This window comes from Hypomesus nipponensis, chromosome 4, assembly GCF_054491055.1.
Source record: "Hypomesus nipponensis isolate SF chromosome 4, ASM5449105v1, whole genome shotgun sequence".
Classification (NCBI taxonomy): Eukaryota; Metazoa; Chordata; class Actinopteri; order Osmeriformes; family Osmeridae; genus Hypomesus; species Hypomesus nipponensis.
The window spans coordinates 11,016,982-11,034,239 of record NC_140364.1 but is presented as its reverse complement, the minus strand read 5'-3'; the positions used below and the strand labels follow the sequence as shown (position 1 = coordinate 11,034,239).

The 17,258-nt window shown below is 40.5% G+C and overlaps 4 protein-coding genes across 6 annotated transcripts; 3 read left to right on the top strand and 1 right to left on the bottom strand.

Annotated features, from left to right (window-relative positions):
- Window positions 1–636: 636 nt before the first annotated feature.
- LOC146295542 (uncharacterized) lies at window positions 637–5,935 on the top strand. Its single transcript, XM_084696453.1, has 9 exons — window positions 637–798; window positions 1,379–1,539; window positions 2,944–3,113; window positions 3,449–3,538; window positions 3,637–3,820; window positions 3,904–4,179; window positions 4,322–4,682; window positions 4,867–5,024; window positions 5,187–5,935. The coding sequence occupies exons 1-9, from the start codon at window positions 666–668 to the stop codon at window positions 5,361–5,363; spliced, it is 1,710 nt and encodes a 569-aa protein (XP_084552579.1). The 5' UTR covers window positions 637–665; the 3' UTR covers window positions 5,364–5,935.
- ssr2 (signal sequence receptor, beta) lies at window positions 5,681–7,952 on the bottom strand. The gene is made up of 6 exons (XM_084696457.1): window positions 7,820–7,952; window positions 7,126–7,283; window positions 6,799–6,897; window positions 6,415–6,523; window positions 6,250–6,327; window positions 5,681–6,149 (listed from the first exon to the last, which is right to left on the bottom strand). The coding sequence occupies exons 2-6, from the start codon at window positions 7,281–7,283 to the stop codon at window positions 6,039–6,041; spliced, it is 555 nt and encodes a 184-aa protein (XP_084552583.1). The 5' UTR covers window positions 7,820–7,952; the 3' UTR covers window positions 5,681–6,038.
- A 20-nt stretch (window positions 7,953–7,972) lies between these two features.
- On the top strand, window positions 7,973–10,007 carry LOC146295540 (uncharacterized). Of its 3 annotated transcripts, XM_084696455.1 has the most exons (3): window positions 7,977–8,106; window positions 8,502–8,626; window positions 8,768–10,007. In XM_084696455.1, the coding sequence occupies exons 2-3, from the start codon at window positions 8,618–8,620 to the stop codon at window positions 9,845–9,847; spliced, it is 1,089 nt and encodes a 362-aa protein (XP_084552581.1). In that variant the 5' UTR covers window positions 7,977–8,106; window positions 8,502–8,617; the 3' UTR covers window positions 9,848–10,007. The 3 variants fall into 3 exon arrangements, with proteins under 3 accessions (XP_084552582.1, XP_084552581.1, XP_084552580.1); XM_084696456.1 differs by lacking the exon at window positions 8,502–8,626 and having other exon boundaries at window positions 7,973–8,106; XM_084696454.1 differs by lacking the exon at window positions 7,977–8,106 and having other exon boundaries at window positions 8,375–8,626.
- A 5,060-nt stretch (window positions 10,008–15,067) lies between these two features.
- Window positions 15,068–16,360, top strand: tnfa (tumor necrosis factor a (TNF superfamily, member 2)). The gene is made up of 4 exons (XM_084695999.1): window positions 15,068–15,220; window positions 15,361–15,388; window positions 15,570–15,688; window positions 15,878–16,360. Exons 1-4 carry the CDS (start codon window positions 15,092–15,094, stop codon window positions 16,358–16,360), a joined length of 759 nt encoding a protein of 252 aa, XP_084552125.1. The 5' UTR covers window positions 15,068–15,091.
- The last annotated feature ends 898 nt before the right edge of the window (window positions 16,361–17,258 follow it).

The window sequence follows — 17,258 nt, the reverse complement described above, 5'->3', positions numbered from 1 at the left end:
ACTGTTGGGACATATTATCTAAACGTAGGCTATATGAACTTTGAAAAACCAACAAAAATAAAATAACAACACGGAACCTCTCTTTCAAGAAAAAAACAATAACATTAAGTATCATGGATTAATCAACTTTTATGTAGTTCAGATAGGCTTATATGTTACTGTACTTTGCAGTCAAATCCATTTGTCTTTACCCTTTATACATCATTCTCAACATTTATCGGATATAATGCTCCACATGTTATACATGGGTAACGACGCAAATGTTAGCTAACGGGTATGCATCTATCTCTGTTCTCATTTCTGTGGGTGCTTTATATGTGTATTTTCCTGTGTGACCACACGGCTTGTCAGGGTTACAACCCTCCCATCTGCATAATGCAGGAAATAGACATATTTCGCTTCTCAATTTAGTTTTTGTTGTATTTGTTATCAAACAAACGTGTTTAGTTTATCTGACTAAATCATATGGATCTGAATATACCAGCAAAGAAAGCAGGATGTATGCAATTCATAAGATTTGAAGTAAAGCTCCAAACAATACAACATGAATAATCTACTTTCTATTTCAACCTAAAGTTTGCATGCTTCTCACTTGACAAGCTTCCTGCTGCTCTCTTTTTTAGTCTCTCCACATTTTCTGTCAAACACATTGGTTACACAAACACATGGGGAGGGGGGGATATAAAAGGCAAAAGAAAACCAGTTGTTGTGCAGAAGAAGGATGTGATGATATGAAGCTGCAGCTGTGCTTGAATTACCTTAATTTTATCATGGATTTTGACTACCACCACATTAAAGGTTTGACACTAAGATATATACTTTAAAATGTTATGGATATTAATAAAAACCATTGTTGTATCCTGAAATGTTTCGCTGTAGAACAGGGCTGATAAGACTAAAACAAGAACTAGATTAAGTGACAGGCAAAGGACAGTATAAGGAGTATCAAGTTTTAGAGTTTTATTTAGAGTATGCCGCACTCTTAAAATATAAGGTTTCGATGAATTTGTGGTGGGCACCATGTTCATTTTGTTGCCTAATTTATTTAGACCACAAATATGTATCTGTAATAATATTTTCCTAAGATTATATATGCAATAAAGTTACAGCTGAGTATTTACATGTTGTAAACTACATTTCACACATTTTCATTTCTGTAGGATAGTCACGTTTTGATGTAGAAAGGAGATGGTCCTTCAAATTTAGGGCAAACCTGTGTGCAATTTGAAACTCAGGGGTAGGCGGTTCCATCATAGATTTAAAAAGTTTTACATTGTCTTTCATTTTCCACTGTATTGGCTCAACATTTTCATTTGAATATCAATGAATTTTGTAATTCTCAGTGGGTCGCTAAGAGACATATTGTGTTTGTTTTCAGATGCTGAAAACATTCAACGAGAAGAGAGGGTTGGAGCTCTTTTTCCTCAGCTCCAGAAACCTTTAACTCAGCAGTTATCTGTCCATGAGCCGCTCTCTCGTCAGTGTCCTCCAATTAAACCTCGACGGAGCTTAAAGCTTCCTAAAACCTCTCAAACACAGGTAGGATAAGCTTCATAGTTTGACAAACAAGACATCTGCTAATGTAGACCAGCTAGGAAAATAGCCTTTCCCAGAAAATTTATGGAATATGAGGCCAGCCAGAACACTGATGGAGTCGTTGAGGGAGTCCAGGGGGGTATTCCAGAAAGCAGGTTATGTGACATACCTGGGTAAGTTAACTCCCCAGCTGACACCCAGTGTTGTAGCAGCATTGCAAGTAGGTTGCTGCAACATTGTGAATCAGCTGGTGGGTTAACTTATCCGGTTGTGCTGCATAACTTGCTTTCTGGAATACCCCCCAGGTGTGCAGGCTTGGAGGGAAATGGTAATAACTGAAACAAAACACAGAGGAGGGGCAAGTGATGCGCTGCATGTGTTCAGATTGGTTATAGACTTATTACTCCAAACTATGCTGACCAACTATTCCACCTGGATTGGCAAACTAGAATTCTCTCTTGCGAACTGTTTGTATGACTTTAAAACCAGATATCCTTTTTGTCACAAGTATTAAGTCTGTCAACATAAGATTCTAGCCAATAGTATCCATAGTCCATTTTCCACAACAACATATAAGCAGTCAGAGGTGGGAGATAGGTCTCCAAACCTCAACAGTCATGCCTGGACATGACAGAGAATGTCTTACCATAGAGTATAGACTATGGCTGGTCTTGACTGTCCATTAACCAGTTTGTAAATCAAAAAGTAAAGTTAGTAGATGAAATATAGTACCTACTACTACTACAAGTAATACTTCTAAACATTTAAACTGTCTGGCAGATTTGTTTACACTCCAAAATGGCACCAACATTTTGACAATGAGTCACTGGAAATACTTCTGTCAAACGAAACCTTGACTGGGAGTTATATGTGTCTGCTGGCCCATATGTGGGAAAGAATGACCTGTTATTTTAGATGAGGAACTGAAATAGAGGCCTTTTATCTTCCTTGCATCTTATTTACGTGTGACCATTTGTCTTTTGTTTAGCTTTTGAGTGTGTCTTCATGTCAGCCTTGTACTGAACCATCATAGAAAGGATAGAAACCACACAGACAACTTTGACATGCATGTTGTGAATTGGAGAGTGCAACTGTAAATGTACCATCCGTTTACTGCTTACTTCTCAGAGCCCGTCTGTCACATCGTTTTTTGTGAAACTACAAATCCTGTCACCGGAAAACCACAGTATATCGTTAGAAACATTCATACAACTTCCTGTAGCATCCATTTGATAGCGTGTCTAGAACAGTGTAGAACTGAAAACTGGTTCAGTGTTTTGTCTGCCAAAGTAGAATGTCCAATGCCATACTGTATTTTTTTGTACTGTTTAGTATAACTACATTCTTGACATAGTCCTTCTTTTGGGTAACATTATCTCTCACCCATCTCCCCTTCTCCCGTTACAGTGTTTACAGATGAACAAGGTTTCCCCTACCCAGGGGCTGGGACCTCTGCAGCCCCTGTCTCCAGCTCTGAGGGCCCAAACCCTGCTATGGTTCCAGAAGACTCAGATGCCCCGTCTGAGCCTACCTGGACTGCCACTGCCGAGTTGGCTTCATGGCTTTGCCACGCGCAGGCGAGTGGTTGAGTGCTTGTAGCATTTTAGTTTTTGAAGGGGTTTTTTTACAGCAAAGGAATGATTTTCTGACACCTCTAAGAAGTGAGTCATAAGGACTTCATAGCATGTGACAGAAAATCATGATCAACACGTCATGAGTTTAACTTCTCCAACTTTTACGACCATGCAGAACACTTTAGATCTACTGTACAGTGGGTGTGTCTAAGATGTATAGTAGAATTGTTAGATTTTATAAGAAAAATCTCATCAATTTAAGATGAATGAATGTTTTTCACAGTACAAGCCATTATCTGCCATTATCTACACAGCCATTATCTGTGTTGTTTAAACAGGGAGGCAGAAGACATTCTAAAGGACAAACCACAAGGCTGTTTCCTGCTAAGGCTCAGCGAGTCAAAGATTGGTTTTGTTCTGTCATATAGGTGAACCAACACATGAACACATACTTTGGATTCAAACCAATTACCGGTATGTTTTAAATTATTCTCACACACACAAACGCGTTACATTTTTCTTGCAGAGGAAAAGACAGGTGTCGTCATTTCATCATTGAGGAGGAAGAGGGGGGGACCACTGGCAGAGGTGGTTCTTACCTCATCACTGGGGAGGACAGTCGCCATGGCAGCCTGTCGGAGTTAGTCAGTTACTACACCCAGAATCCAGTTGGGCCTTATGACGAGATGCTGACCACACCTTGCGATGAGGTGTGTCAGTTAACTTTGTATTTTGGATTCTCCAGATATGCACCAATATATGCTACAATTGCTTACCTTCCTCTCTTCTACAGTCCAACAAAGTTAGTCAGGAGATTATAAAACAGTGGGGCCATCATGGAAGTGGGATAGCAGAAGCACCCAGAGGGGACTATGGAGACTACAAGGCGACCAATCTACTATCCTCACCTAAACCTTTGATATCTGAAACTGAGCTGAAGTCTTTAACTAGCTCAACTCACACAGACAAAGATTTTACAGCAGAGTATGCTATAGTGAAGAAAGTCCTAAGGAAGTCACATTCTCTACCTGAGAGCCAACTAAGTGAACTCGCTGGGCACTCTTTGGAGGTGAGGAGTTATACAGAAGTGGACAATATTTTTGTTGCGTTATGCATTTACATAATATACAAATTCTGTGTGCACTACTACTGACAGTATATTCAGTACAGAACAGCATAAGGAGAAAATAATGCATTCCTGTTTCTTCCAGGCACCAAAAATGAACCTTTTATCTCAAGACAACCTTCCACAGTCGGACACTGGGTGTTCTGGGGCATGGGGAGGGGAAGATTCTAATGATGTTCAATATGCCAAAGTCAGGAAACCTCCTAAAGTGGTTCCACAGACAAACGCATCACCTTATGTTAATATCAACAATCTCCAAGTCCACCAGAGGGCGCCAGTACCCACTGATCCACTGACACATGGCTTGGCTGGTGACCCCGAGTACAGGCAGTTGGAGCGCATGCACACCTACGAGAAGACCCCTTATCTTTTCCAACAGGAAAAGGCAGAGCAACAAATGGATTTCAATTCCATGGGACCAGGGCAAGATGATCAGAGAAGGGCAGGTGAGATCTAGAAACAATAAGAGGCTTGTTCTCACAACTTAAGACTAGGAACAAAAATGTACTCAATGAAGTCTTTACATTTTAAGTTCATAAACAGATATGATAAACTTGACCTTGACTTTTAGTCAATTCAACGACAACCTTAATGGAAAAACCACCTCCATGACTGCTTTCTCTTCCACAGACTCCCAGCATCATCTGTACTCAGAGGTCAATCTTCACGGGAGAAGAGAATGTTCAACTCACATTCCCTTTACAGAAAGGACAGCCCCAAGCCTGCCCTCCAGACCCCCACCCCCCAGAGCCATAAACACACACTTTCACCCAGACTCACGTGGGCAGGTACAAGATACAATACAAACTCTGTACAACTCCCCCAAAATGTATCATACAATAAGTTAAGTCGGGGTAGGAAATTAAAACAAATTGATCAAGTTTAGATGGTGCTTGATAATTGCCCCCACAACAGCATTCAATGGCCTTGATAGATCCTTTTTTTTTCAGCGAAGTGGAGAGCCCCTCCTGTTGTCATCCTCACCATCAAAAGCTGGGAACCCTCAGCCCCCGTATTCAGAGCGACCTTTGACCAATGTACCAGGTGCCAGTATCTACGAACAGATCTCTGAGAGGCCCATCTCCTCCAGGCCACTTCTCCCTCCACCCAACCCCAAACGTAACTGAGTATCTGGAGTTTGTCTGATAGATTACATCAAAAAGGAATAAACTTTACAAATCTAGCTGTACATGACTGATCAAGATATTGTGAAATGGATTTAAAGTTTGTTAAGGGAAGTATTGCATTTGGAAAGCCGTTTTTCTGTACCTTGTCACCTTAATGAATTTAATATTTATCTTGGTACCTTATGGCACCTTCCTGCATAGTAAATTCTTTGTGTAAACTTACTTGGCAAATAAAGCTGACTGATTGCTCTTGTGTACAGTCTACACTTGAGCACTTAACCCACATACAACGTAAATGAGCAAATCTCACAACTGTGTTAAAAACCCAGCTTGTTTATTTTTTAACAAGACACATTCCAGCCAGACAAAACTGGGAATCCACATTTTCCTTAGGAATTACCTTTAGGGTTTAAAACAAATTACAAAATAAAAACAAAACAAAGGCAGTCTGTAACGCATTTATTACATTGTGGTTGTAGTCTGGATCTCTACCATGTTTGTTTATTCTTTTACCCCAATATGGGTAATTAGGATATATAAAATAAAAATGTCAAAAAACAAACAAAAAAAAATACATCTCCTTTCACCATTCCCCCCCTTAATGCCCCTCCCCACCTGAGTTTATGGTAAACTCCTTTAATCCCCGCTCCCTAGTCCTGAATCACTGAGGAGTCCTCAGTTCTTCTTGGTCTTTGGCGAGTCATACTTTCTTTTGCTGGAGTACCAGAGGAGCAGGGGGATGCCAATGGAGGGGAGGGTCATCACACCGAACGCTGCCCAGTCCAGCTGAGGAACATAAGAGAAGAAGAGAAGAAGAGGTGGGGCAAAGTGAGGTATGAGTTTCTGAAGATGACATCAACAAGGACCTTTGGACAGGATAACTTACATAGTGGGGGGAGAAACGCCTGTCAAATTCTCTCTGAGCCAAGATTCCACCCTGGCCAGGAGCGCTTGTGTAGCCAACCTACCAGAAGGAGAGGTCAAAGGTTAAATCATATGGCGTCTATATTATTGATCATCAACCAAGTAGTTTATAAAGACGTGTTTTTACCACAACTTGGCCTCCCTCCTGAGCCAGATAGCTGACAGAGGCAGAGGTGAAGTTGAAGTATCCGGCCTTCAGGGGGCGCAACACCACTGTGTGAGAGACATTGCTTGCTCTGGGAGGGAATGTGTTAAGGTAAACACATTCTTCATCACATCATAGACAGGGGCTGATATATTGCAGCAGTCTATCAGACAAATTTCTCAATGACATCAGGTTACAAGACTCTGACTTGAATAGTGGAAGAAAAACAAGACATTGTCAATTTACTACTTCACAAGAAGGCTTCTCATTTGTGGGCTTGTATCATTCCTACCTGGCAGGCAGTTGTTGCCATTTAAAAGCCAAAAGTGTCTTGGGAATAATCTGCATTCAGTTCAAGAAGGATACGGGGCAATCCTGTCCCATTTCACATTCAGCATTCCAGAGACAATGCCAAAGTCCTCAGGGGGAAAGGAGTCATCCGACAGCTCAACTTCAAGGCCAGCGCTGTGGAGATGGAAAATAGATATTGGCCTTTGCAACTATATGTTAAAGATTTCAAGCATATCCCTTTAAACATATACCTTAAAGTATGTTGTAAAACATCAGGATCCAATCATAGCCTTCCATAATACCCGTTCAACTGACAGAAGGCCGAAAACGAGAGATAACAAACATCGCTATTAGGACCTATATTCTCATAATGAATAATCTGACCACGATGTTTTACTGTACCTAGTTCCGACGTTGTAGATGTTGTACTGGAGTGTGAGGTCACGACCCTCCACAGCATACCGGTTCAACAACGACTTTGAGGCCAACAGACGAGCGCCCTCCTCTCCTGTCCCCAAGCCAAGCAAGGCCAGCATAGCAAATACATAGAGAGCCCTCATCTGCAGACAAGTTGACAAGAAACGCTACCATTAGTTAATATGCTGTTTTTTCAGGCAGTTTACGCTCCATCCTACCGTAACGTTAGCTACACTGTAGCATTACTGTACTTGCTAATTTGTCGATTGAAAATAAGCTAGCAAGTCAACTGTACCGATATTTTACAAATGCAAATACAAAATAAACGTTGATCGCTATTTTAATGCGAAATTTGCTGGTGCTCACTAGCTAATAGAACTATATGTGGTATATGCTATCAAGAATAGTCTACATCAGAACAGAAAAAGCTTACGCTTACGTGTACTTGGGTCTAGCTATCTACCGTAGTAGCTTACAGTAGCTAACGCTAGCTCAGCTGTTAACGTTCTATGACTGTGAGCTACTACATTTGCATTTTGAAACTGTACGCAAAACTCTGTCTTTGTTTAAGAACAGTACCTACCAGTACAGTATCAATCCTACCTGGATTTTTAGACAATACTGGACCATGAAACGCAATAACAGCAAAGAAATCAAGGAATATCAGTGAGCATCTTACCTTACTCTTCGTGTCACAACTCAACAAGGAACTATCCTACGCATGCTCAGAACATTTTAGCCTTCTAAGCAACACGTCAGATCAAGTTGGGTCCAACCATCATGTCAAAAATATTAGCGCCCCTGTCGATCGGGCGGAACATTAAGTTTATTTAAAAAAACGGGCTAATATTAATAACAAACATATACTGTATACAAATTCTGTACAAGCATATACATCTCATCATATCAAATATAAAAAAGAAAACAACAATTAAATTAAACTAAAAATATGTGGATACATGTGAGGTAAGACAGCCTGGGTTGAGTTACAGTGTTAAAGTAAACAAATGCGTCTTTTTGCTGTTGTGTTTTTAGATGGATCTAAATTTGTGCCAAGTTGTTTAATTTATTTTATAAATTGTGCACAATATGGCTTAGCTTTATCCCTTTACATAACATTAATGTGATACTTTCCAAGTAAAATAACAAACTGTTAGAACATTTTTTACTGGCAAACTCGTAAAAAAAAAAAAAATTGGTCAAACTTTCACTCAAGTTGTCATAGCAACCCTGCATGCCACTGCCGTAACGTCAGCTTTAACGCGACCAACGCGACACCTTGGACGCACATTGGAACAATCTAATGGAGGATATAGAAGGGATAGTATTCTTGATTCTTGGTATGTGGCTGTTTATCACAGCAAGGAGACAAGTATTGTTTCAACAAAGGCTTAAGGCAGAAAGCCACAAGACCGATGAAAAACATAGGAGAGTGTGGAAAATCATTCATCAGACTCGAAGCATAGAAAGGACACGCATGATCAGGGTAAAATAAAAATCTGGTACTGTAACTAGCTAAAGTCGTGTGAGGGTCACTATATTCGAATACTAGCCTATAGTCTGTTACACAACTATAAACTTTACCTAACACTTGTATGTATCAACATGTTTATGCTGTGTATTTCAGATCTTTCAGTGTTTGCAAAGTAGCCGCCGCAGACCATTTGTTTGGGCGTTCAACCGAGCTACCGAGTGGTGGGATGTGATTGTGCCCGGCTTCACCAACATTCAGTGGGTGCAAAACTTCCGAATGTCCGAAGAGACATTTATCTACCTGTGCAACAAACTGCGTCCAGTGATGGAGAAACAAAACACAAACTTCCGCAGGTGTGTACCTCTAAAGAAGAGATTGGCCATCGCCCTATGGAAGCTTGCGACCGGTTCCGAGTACAGAAGTGTTGGACATCTTTTCGGAGTAAGCATAACAACTGTGTGCCGGTGTGTGCAAGAGTTCAGTGTTGCTGCAGAGGCGTTGTTGGTACCAGAACAAATTAGTTTCCCAGACCAGGAGAAGTTCAAAGAAATGGTTGCCTACACTGACAATAGGTGGGGGCTCCCGCAATGTATCGGAGCAATTGATGGATCACACATACCCATCTTGGCACCACAAGAGGACCACTGTGACTATTTCAACCATAAAGGCTGGCACTCCATCATCCTTCAAGGTGTTGTAGATGGGAAAGGACTTTTCTGGAACGTGTTTGCAGGACTGCCTGGGAGCTTGTGTGATGCTCAGGTTTTGAGACTGTCAACATTGTGGGAGTTGGCCAGCCGTGGTAACCACTTTCCAGCTTACACCAGGAACATGGGTGGGGTGAACGTTGGCTACTACATAATAGGACACTCTGCCTATCCCTTACAGAATTGGCTCTTAAAACCATTTCCTGACACTGGTCAGCTGACTGCAGAACAGAAGATCTACAACAAGAAAATCTGCAGCGCACGGCTAGTGGTTGAAAATGCTTTTGGTAGACTAAAGGGAAGGTGGCGTTGCCTCATGAAAAGAAATGACTGTGATGTCAAACTGGTGAAATCTATGGTTTTGACTTGCTGTGCTCTGCATAACCTTTGTGAGAGTCATGGAGAAGCCTATGACAACGAGTGGGATGCACCTGCACAAGCAGAGCCTGTGGTGGCACTGTCACCGAGTGTGGAGGAGGAGGGTAGGGATATACGAGAGGGTCTGATGCACTACTTGAATAGCTAAATATATATTTTTGTTTTAAGTGTCCTGTGAACACATTGGAAATTGTTTGAAACTTGAATATTCTTTTTGTATTCTTTCCCACGTATAAATGTTACTCTTTTGTTTTTGTCCAACTGTTTTTTTTTTTTAAAAGGTTATTGGGATTTACAATTTGGTAAATAAAAAATACTAAAGACCTTGAAAAAGGAAAGCACGATGAAGATGTATGTGTAACATGTTACAAATCAGTTCATTTAACAAAATATTTGCACACAAAAGGGCAAACTGTACTTCAGAAGTGTATGACACACCTTCAGGATAAGAACTTCAAACCACTCTCAATAAGCGGCATACTCTCTAAAAATGTTTCATAGCCTTCACCAGCTTTAAGTAGGGTTGCTTTTTAAAATTGGTGGGATTTTGCAGGATGTCCCTCGATGTTAAAATCCAATGTATTTGTATAGCCTGTGTATTTTTGGCAAGACAATCCCAAGAGTTTGGTGATGGGCTAATCAATCAATCAATCGGTGACAGGCTGAACATACAGAACATTATTGTATGCAAGGACATTAGGCCTATTGGCTTTTAAATAGCCTAATATTTTGTATTTTATGTACAAAGTTTATAAGCAACACACTTTTATTCAATCAGTGTTTCCCACAGATAAGAAAGCAATTTGTGGTGGTGTGTGTGTGTGTGTGGGTGGGGGGGGGGGGGGGTGGGTGCTTCAAAATAATTGCCCCCTACCAAACAAGTTGGGTAACTCGGTTTTCGAATTATGGGCAGTACTTTGCGGGCAGAACACGAAAACGAAAAAGCAATATCCGCTCTGTTTTCCTTTTGATTATGGCATAACATGTGCAGTCTTGAAGAAGAAAATGCAAATAGAACAATTGATATTTTGATTGTCGGTCCAGGCATATTGTGGCAGAACAGGACACCACTGAGACATAACTGGGGGGACGTATCGCCAATATTCACAGTAATATAGGCTTGTGCACTTTCGTTCGCCGCTATGGCCACAAGATGGGGCTAAACACAAGTTAGTTGGGTCAGTGCCATTCATCTGTCGACACTTGTGTTACTTTCACTTTTTATCTACAGTGCTTTCAAGATAACATCTGCTAGCTGCATTTCATATCAGAATTTTCGTAATGGGATTTTGTCAGATGATCAAATGCTATTTTGATCTGTTTGAAATGTGTTTTCAAACCTTAAACCAGAAGTGTATGGCATACCTTCAGGATAAGATCTTCAAACCACATAGGCGGCCTTCTATAGACAAGCAATGCAATGGTTACTAAAGGAGAGGCAGGAAACCACATGTTTCACATGAGTCAAAGTTGTGTTTCCCCCTGTCTTTACCTGTCAGTTTCATAAACACCTCCAGTTTGTGTCAGTCTTCTTACTTGCCACACTCCAACACTCCCTAAAGGCACAGCCCACAAACCAATCCTGTGATAGTAAGATTCCAAACAGGAAGTTATTACCTCATCCATAGACCAATACTGCTCAATATCGGCTTTTCGTGTAAACCAGTTCTAAATAATTAAACATCACATGATGTGATAGTAACTTCTTCTTAGTTAGTATTTGATGTCCCCTCTCAAATTTCTTCTCAGGTTAAAATAATTTGCTTTCCCTTCACTGACAAGGTTTCACATCCTAAAATGTTGTTTTGAGTCTCACTGAGAATAACTTTCCCCAGAAACTGGGGAAAAAACTAATGTATTACTTTAATCTAAAAGCAGTTTAGGTTTTTGTTGGAAAGTTGAAGTTGGTTCAACAAATATTAAGTGAGTAGAAACATAACTGACTTGAACTTGAAATTCTGGTGATGCGAACAGTTTCCCAATATGTGACATTGACTCTTCAGATCTGAACAAGGACCCAAAGGTTTCTAAAGTTTAGTCTTGCTCTGTGGTAAAGTCTACCACTCATCTTTGTCATAATCCATCTTCTCTGTGGCCACCTGATGTGGTTTGACTGTGTGATGTAGGACATCAAGCATATGATTCAGTGCCCGATTCCATTGAAGTGGAAATACACACGTATGCATGTGCGTACACAGTGCATGGGAGTCAGATGGCTGAACGGTGAGGGAGTCGGGCTACTAATCAGAAAGTTGCTGGATCGATTTCCCGCTGTGCCCAATGGCGTTGTGTCCTTGGGCAAGGCACTTCACCCTACTTGCCTCGGGGGAATGTCCCTGTACTTAGTGTAAGTCGCTCTGGATAAGAGCGTCTGCTAAATGACTAATGTAAATGTATACTGTGAAGCACGGAGACAGACTCGCGAGAGGGAATGTAAGCCAAAAGGGTTTTAATAGCACCCTTTGGTACAAAACAAAAACAGTAGTAAGGAAAACAGAGTTATGTCGGTATGTCTTTTCTTCTTCAATGGTCTTTGCCTCTGGCCCTCCTGGCTCATTTGTTTGGTCTCTTCTCTCCTTACAGCGAGTGTGTGTAGAATAAAAACACATCAACCAACATATCACCTCTTTTTGTCCCCTTTCGTACTCACCAGGAGTGGGGTAGATGAGCAACAGGTGTGCCTCGTTGAGGCTTTGCTTCGGTAACGAGGCCAACGGGCTGCCAGGCCCATGGCTGACAAGGCCCCTTGTCACAATACATGTGCATATACATTTACATGACACTCTTATCCAGAGCGATTTACAGTAAGTACAGGGACATTCCCAGAGGCAAGTAAGGTGAAGTGCCTTGCCCAAAGACACAACATAATTTGGCACGGCCGGGAATCGAACCGGCAACCTTCAGATTACTAGCCCGATTCCCTAACCGCTCAGCCACCTGACTCCCACGCATATGCACACATACGCACACAATGTCACTAAAAGGTATGAATGATATATCTTTATGAGCTGGGAGGGAAAGATGTGTGATGGAGGACATTGGAGAGAACGAAACTGTGGGAGTGGGTTACAATAATCTCTACACTTCTGAAATAAGGGGGTGTTTTCCTTAGAAATAACATTGCTCCCTCCTACTCTTTATTGAGTTGTAAAACCCCTAGGTACAGGTCTAGGTACAGTAGAGAGTTGAGGAACAAAAATGTTACTACAAAGTCCCCCATCTCACTTTTCATTGAAGGAGATGGAAAATGACCACACGATTGGGTAGGCTTCTTTTGCGAATGAGTTCATGAAATGACTTTCCACTTCATCCCATTCAAAACAGGAGAGCGGGACTGGTAAAACTGTAACTCTGTAACCAAATCTAATTTGATGAAAGGTCTATTTCTTATTCCTCACAGGAACCCGAAAGGTAAATGCAGACCAAATAGAGAGTAGCCAACTTCTGCTCACAAAAGGTTTTGTTCTATACAATTCTTTATTATGCTTATTTTTTTCTCACTACTCCATCCTGTATCAGGTTTTTATTCCTCTTAAAAAGGGTTAAAAATATTTCCTTTTTCCATTCTTGAGTAAAATAGCTTTTAAATCATTGCATTTACACATTCTGCATCACCCCAAAAATGCAGAAACTCAGTTCAGTCGAGACAATCACATATTAGATTTGAGCATTTTGTTACATGACGTGGACATGTAGGTTTGACTTTGGTGGAGTGGATGATCTAAGGGAAGCACTCCCTGCCTCCTCGATGCAACACATACATACATGACATATGAGGCAGGGAGCAATAGAGATATAATCCCCCTGGTGGATAGAACATACAGACAGCATGGGGGAGAAGGGGATGGTGGAGGGTGGCAGCAGCACTGATCATACAACAAATGGTCTGAGTGTGTGTGTGTGTGTGTGTGTATCCGCACGGCCTTTTAATGCCGTCCGCTGCCCGATTTCCCTGCCTAAACTAGCTGCGCTTATGTATTGTAAGATTGTTTGTGACGGATGTTATTTCTGAAGTGACTATAATATCTAAGGGAACTCAACTTTGTTTCACCATTACTGAGGTATGCACTGAATAATGCAGCTACAGTCATTAAGGAAGTAAAATACAATATTACTAACAAAGAGTGACTCACATGACAGTGATTTATTGTTTCCAAACATTGTCACCTATCACTAAAACACTGCATCCATAATAGTCATGGTTGGTGATGTAATGACACTTTGCTATGAAACTCAGTTTGCCCCACTGAACATTTTTTTGAATTATGAAAAATATCAGAGACATTTTCTGTATCACACTGAACTTTTGTTACCGTTAATAAATAATGTCCAAAAACTGATGTTGAACAATTTTCATTTCAACAACAAAATAGTTTTTTTTCTGCCGTCCTTATCATTTGCTTGACATGACTGGGAGAAATGTATGATATGCATACATAGAATGTGGCAAGATATCGCTCTAAACATTTAAGAGATTTTAATATTCAGAGAGAGACGGAACTCAGCACTCTGTAAATGGCCTACATATCCTATTTTGTAGAACAGGAAGGATATGAGAGAAACAGCCAGCAGTGAATAACAAGTTGAGTTATGATGAAACTCTTTAACACAAGATTATTTCCAAAACGGTTTAATTTAATTAAGTTAAAACTCAGCAAAACTTCATATTTTCAAAGCATTTTTGGATGTCGATGAAACACCACTGCTGCTTTAGTACTGTTCCTACTATGGGCCGCTTTCTTGTAAGCATGGGCAGTTGCTTAAACAAAAGGATCACAATATACAAATATCCACGATCAAATGAAAATAAAAAATTTAAAGAAAGGGGAAAGGAGCATTTAGTAAAGAAAGTGCTCAGGAAATAAATGATCTTCTTTGTCAGCAGGCTCTGTGGGTTTGCGTGTGGTTTTGTGTTTATATGTGTGTGCGTCAAAATTGGTGTGATTGGGGTGGGGGGTGCCAGCGAATATGCAAAATGGGACATGTGCATTAGTGTGTGTGTGTGTGTGTGTGGGGGCATCTTTCTCAAGTGTAAAACTTCAATGGTTTCTCCCAGTCACTACAGCTTTCTTCCCCAACAACTCTCCACTCGCTCACTCTCACTGACATCACTGGAGTTTCCCCCTAGAGGCCCTTTAAATGCAGAAGCAACCTAACTCAGAGTATCATTCACTCAATCTAACCAACAGAAGCAAACAACTACCTTCACAACACAGTAAGTCTCTAACACAACCCGAAGACCAATACCAAACGAAAGTATTGAAGCTGACATTTGAGCTTGAGGACTTTCTTAAGTTATCGCTTGCTGCACTTACAAGAACCAGAAGACTTCTAGGGAAACTATACAATGGGTAGTGATTATAAAGTACTGTTGGATGTTGAAGAAGGCCTCATGGCTCCAGCTGGGGTGACCGTGGTACGGGAGACATCCAATCACAGTGGCCGGTGGAAGATGTGGGGCGCCTTGCTGGCTATGGCTCTCTGTGTCTCCGCTGCCCTCCTCTTCACCTGGCATCACAAGGTAAAACAACACCGCAAGGAATTTGATTCTGTCTGGAATTATAAAAGTAGCGTACAATGTTCACTGTTTAAACCTTTTTGTGAAACGTTTTTGTGAAGCTCTAACAGTTTTTTCTTTTTCTGTTTTGTCCTCTATTTTAGAACGAAGTTCATATACAGCAAGGAGACGGTGAGAGCACTTCCTTATTCTTTGTGTATTGTTAAATATGTATAAATAGTTCAATTGAAATTGTGAATATAGTGTCATGGTTTGTCATATTGTAGATTTTAATGTGGACTTTGAACGATAATATCTGAACCTCTGAGCTCCTGCCACAGTTTCTAAATGTCTGCCTTTTTTTCCTCTAAAGATCTTCGCCACACATTAAGACAAATATCTGGAGTCAAGAATGCCATTCATTTGGAAGGTAAGCACAAATTCAAAAATGTTCAGCACATTCAGCAAATCAGCTCAATTTCAGCAGTCTGGGTACATTTGCTGGTCTGGTTTACAAAATCACCCTTGAGGAAATGAGAGTCACTTTTGATTCTCTGGTGTAATTAACTATTTCCTGCATCCTAAATGTCATTAGCTCATACTCTTTCTGCATTTATTTTGAACTTGAAATAGTGCTTCAAATATTCAGTGTCTGTATATTTGCTGTTTTCCATCACCCAGATTAACCCCTCCCTTTTGTCCTCTTTCCTTACCAAAGGTTACTACGATTCTTCATACTCCAACACCACAGTGCAATGGAGTGATGACGTAAGCCAAGCCTTCTCTCAGGGTGATCTCAAGCTCGTCGAAAACGAGATCGTTATCCCAAACACAGGGCTGTACTTTGTCTACAGTCAAGTGTCCTTCAAGGTCCACTGCCAGGACGGAAAGATGGTCCACCTGAGCCACAGCATCAACAAGCTCTCCGACTCTTACGGAAACAGGGACGATGACGATGAGAAACGTAACCTGCCTCTGCTCCACTCCACACGCAGCGTCTGTGGAAGCATGTCCAGCAGCCAAAACTCTTATACTGCGGTGTATATGGGAGCTGTGTTCCATATGAAGGATGGAGACAGGTTGAAGACTGTTACCGGGAGCCGGCACGTGCCACACCTGCAGGACGAATCTGGGAAGAACTTCTTTGGTGTGTTTGCGCTGTGAGAGAAACAAAGTAACAGAAAACAGAGAGAGAGAGAGAGAGAGAGAGAGAGAGAGAGAGAGAGAGAGAGAGAGAGAGAGAGAGAGAGAGAGAGAGAGAACAAGAAGGAACAAGGCAGATAAATACAGGTCATAGTTATTACGGGCACTGAATCAAAAAGTTGAGGCAGTTTTATGCCATACCGTAAACAGAACAAGAAGAATAACCAATGTAAACTGTAACAGTTTTCCATTGGGAACTCCTGGAAGGAATGTATTTCCAAATGAATCTTTGGAGCTACATTTAAATGATGTAAATGTACTATGTACTGCTATATTACTTCTAGTACCTTTTCCTGTACTACAATCCACAGCATGGACACAAACTGCTAAATCTCTGCTGTGATAGCTGTCTTATCTTGATTCTGACAGATGAATGTATTCCACAATTTTGAATGTGTCACTACAATATGACAACATTGGGTTCCTTCAGAAACTACAGTTTTTTATTGTAAATTGTTCATTATTAATCTAATATTGTAAGAAATATTGTATTTAATGTTATAGGATGGTAATAGTCTCCTTTTATTTATTGATATATTATATTTATGTTCTATTTAAGTTTTTGAACTTTTGTATCTGTGTTATTGATTGGAAATGTTTATTTATGGTTATGCATGCACATATTAATTTATTACGTCTATTTATTTGACTATTTAATAACATTTTGTAAATCTGTGTTGGCAACTAAACTGTATTTGTGAATATGATGGTAGTCATCAGATAATGTGTTCTAATCAAGAAATATTTTCTTGAAAAAAATGTGTCCCATTGTGTGGCAATGAATATTTGACCTCAATAAAAAGTGGGAAAAAAATGTATTTCTCAAAATCCCATTGAATCAATATAACAGTCATGTTAG

Bases quoted from the DNA above. Each gene is read 5' to 3' on its own strand.
- tnfa (XM_084695999.1), top strand. From the start codon at position 15,092: ATGGCTCCAGCTGGGGTGACCGTGGTACGGGAGACATCCAATCACAGT. The intron at 15,221-15,360 runs GTAAAACAACAC...CCTCTATTTTAG, and splicing joins TCTTCACCTGGCATCACAAG to AACGAAGTTCATATACAGCA. The intron at 15,389-15,569 runs GTGAGAGCACTT...TTTCCTCTAAAG, and splicing joins TCATATACAGCAAGGAGACG to ATCTTCGCCACACATTAAGA.
- LOC146295542 (XM_084696453.1), top strand. From the start codon at position 666: ATGGGGAGGGGGGGATATAAAAGGCAAAAGAAAACCAGTTGTTGTGCA. The intron at 3,114-3,448 runs GCGAGTGGTTGA...TTGTTTAAACAG, and splicing joins CATGGCTTTGCCACGCGCAG to GGAGGCAGAAGACATTCTAA. The intron at 4,180-4,321 runs GTGAGGAGTTAT...TGTTTCTTCCAG, and splicing joins TCGCTGGGCACTCTTTGGAG to GCACCAAAAATGAACCTTTT.
- ssr2 (XM_084696457.1), bottom strand. From the start codon at position 7,283: ATGAGGGCTCTCTATGTATTTGCTATGCTGGCCTTGCTTGGCTTGGGG. The intron at 6,328-6,414 runs GTAAAAACACGT...TCCTTCTGGTAG, and splicing joins AGGAGGGAGGCCAAGTTGTG to GTTGGCTACACAAGCGCTCC. The intron at 6,150-6,249 runs GTAAGTTATCCT...TATGTTCCTCAG, and splicing joins GGCGTTTCTCCCCCCACTAT to CTGGACTGGGCAGCGTTCGG.
- LOC146295540 (XM_084696454.1), top strand. From the start codon at position 8,444: ATGGAGGATATAGAAGGGATAGTATTCTTGATTCTTGGTATGTGGCTG. The intron at 8,627-8,767 runs GTAAAATAAAAA...TGTGTATTTCAG, and splicing joins AAAGGACACGCATGATCAGG to ATCTTTCAGTGTTTGCAAAG.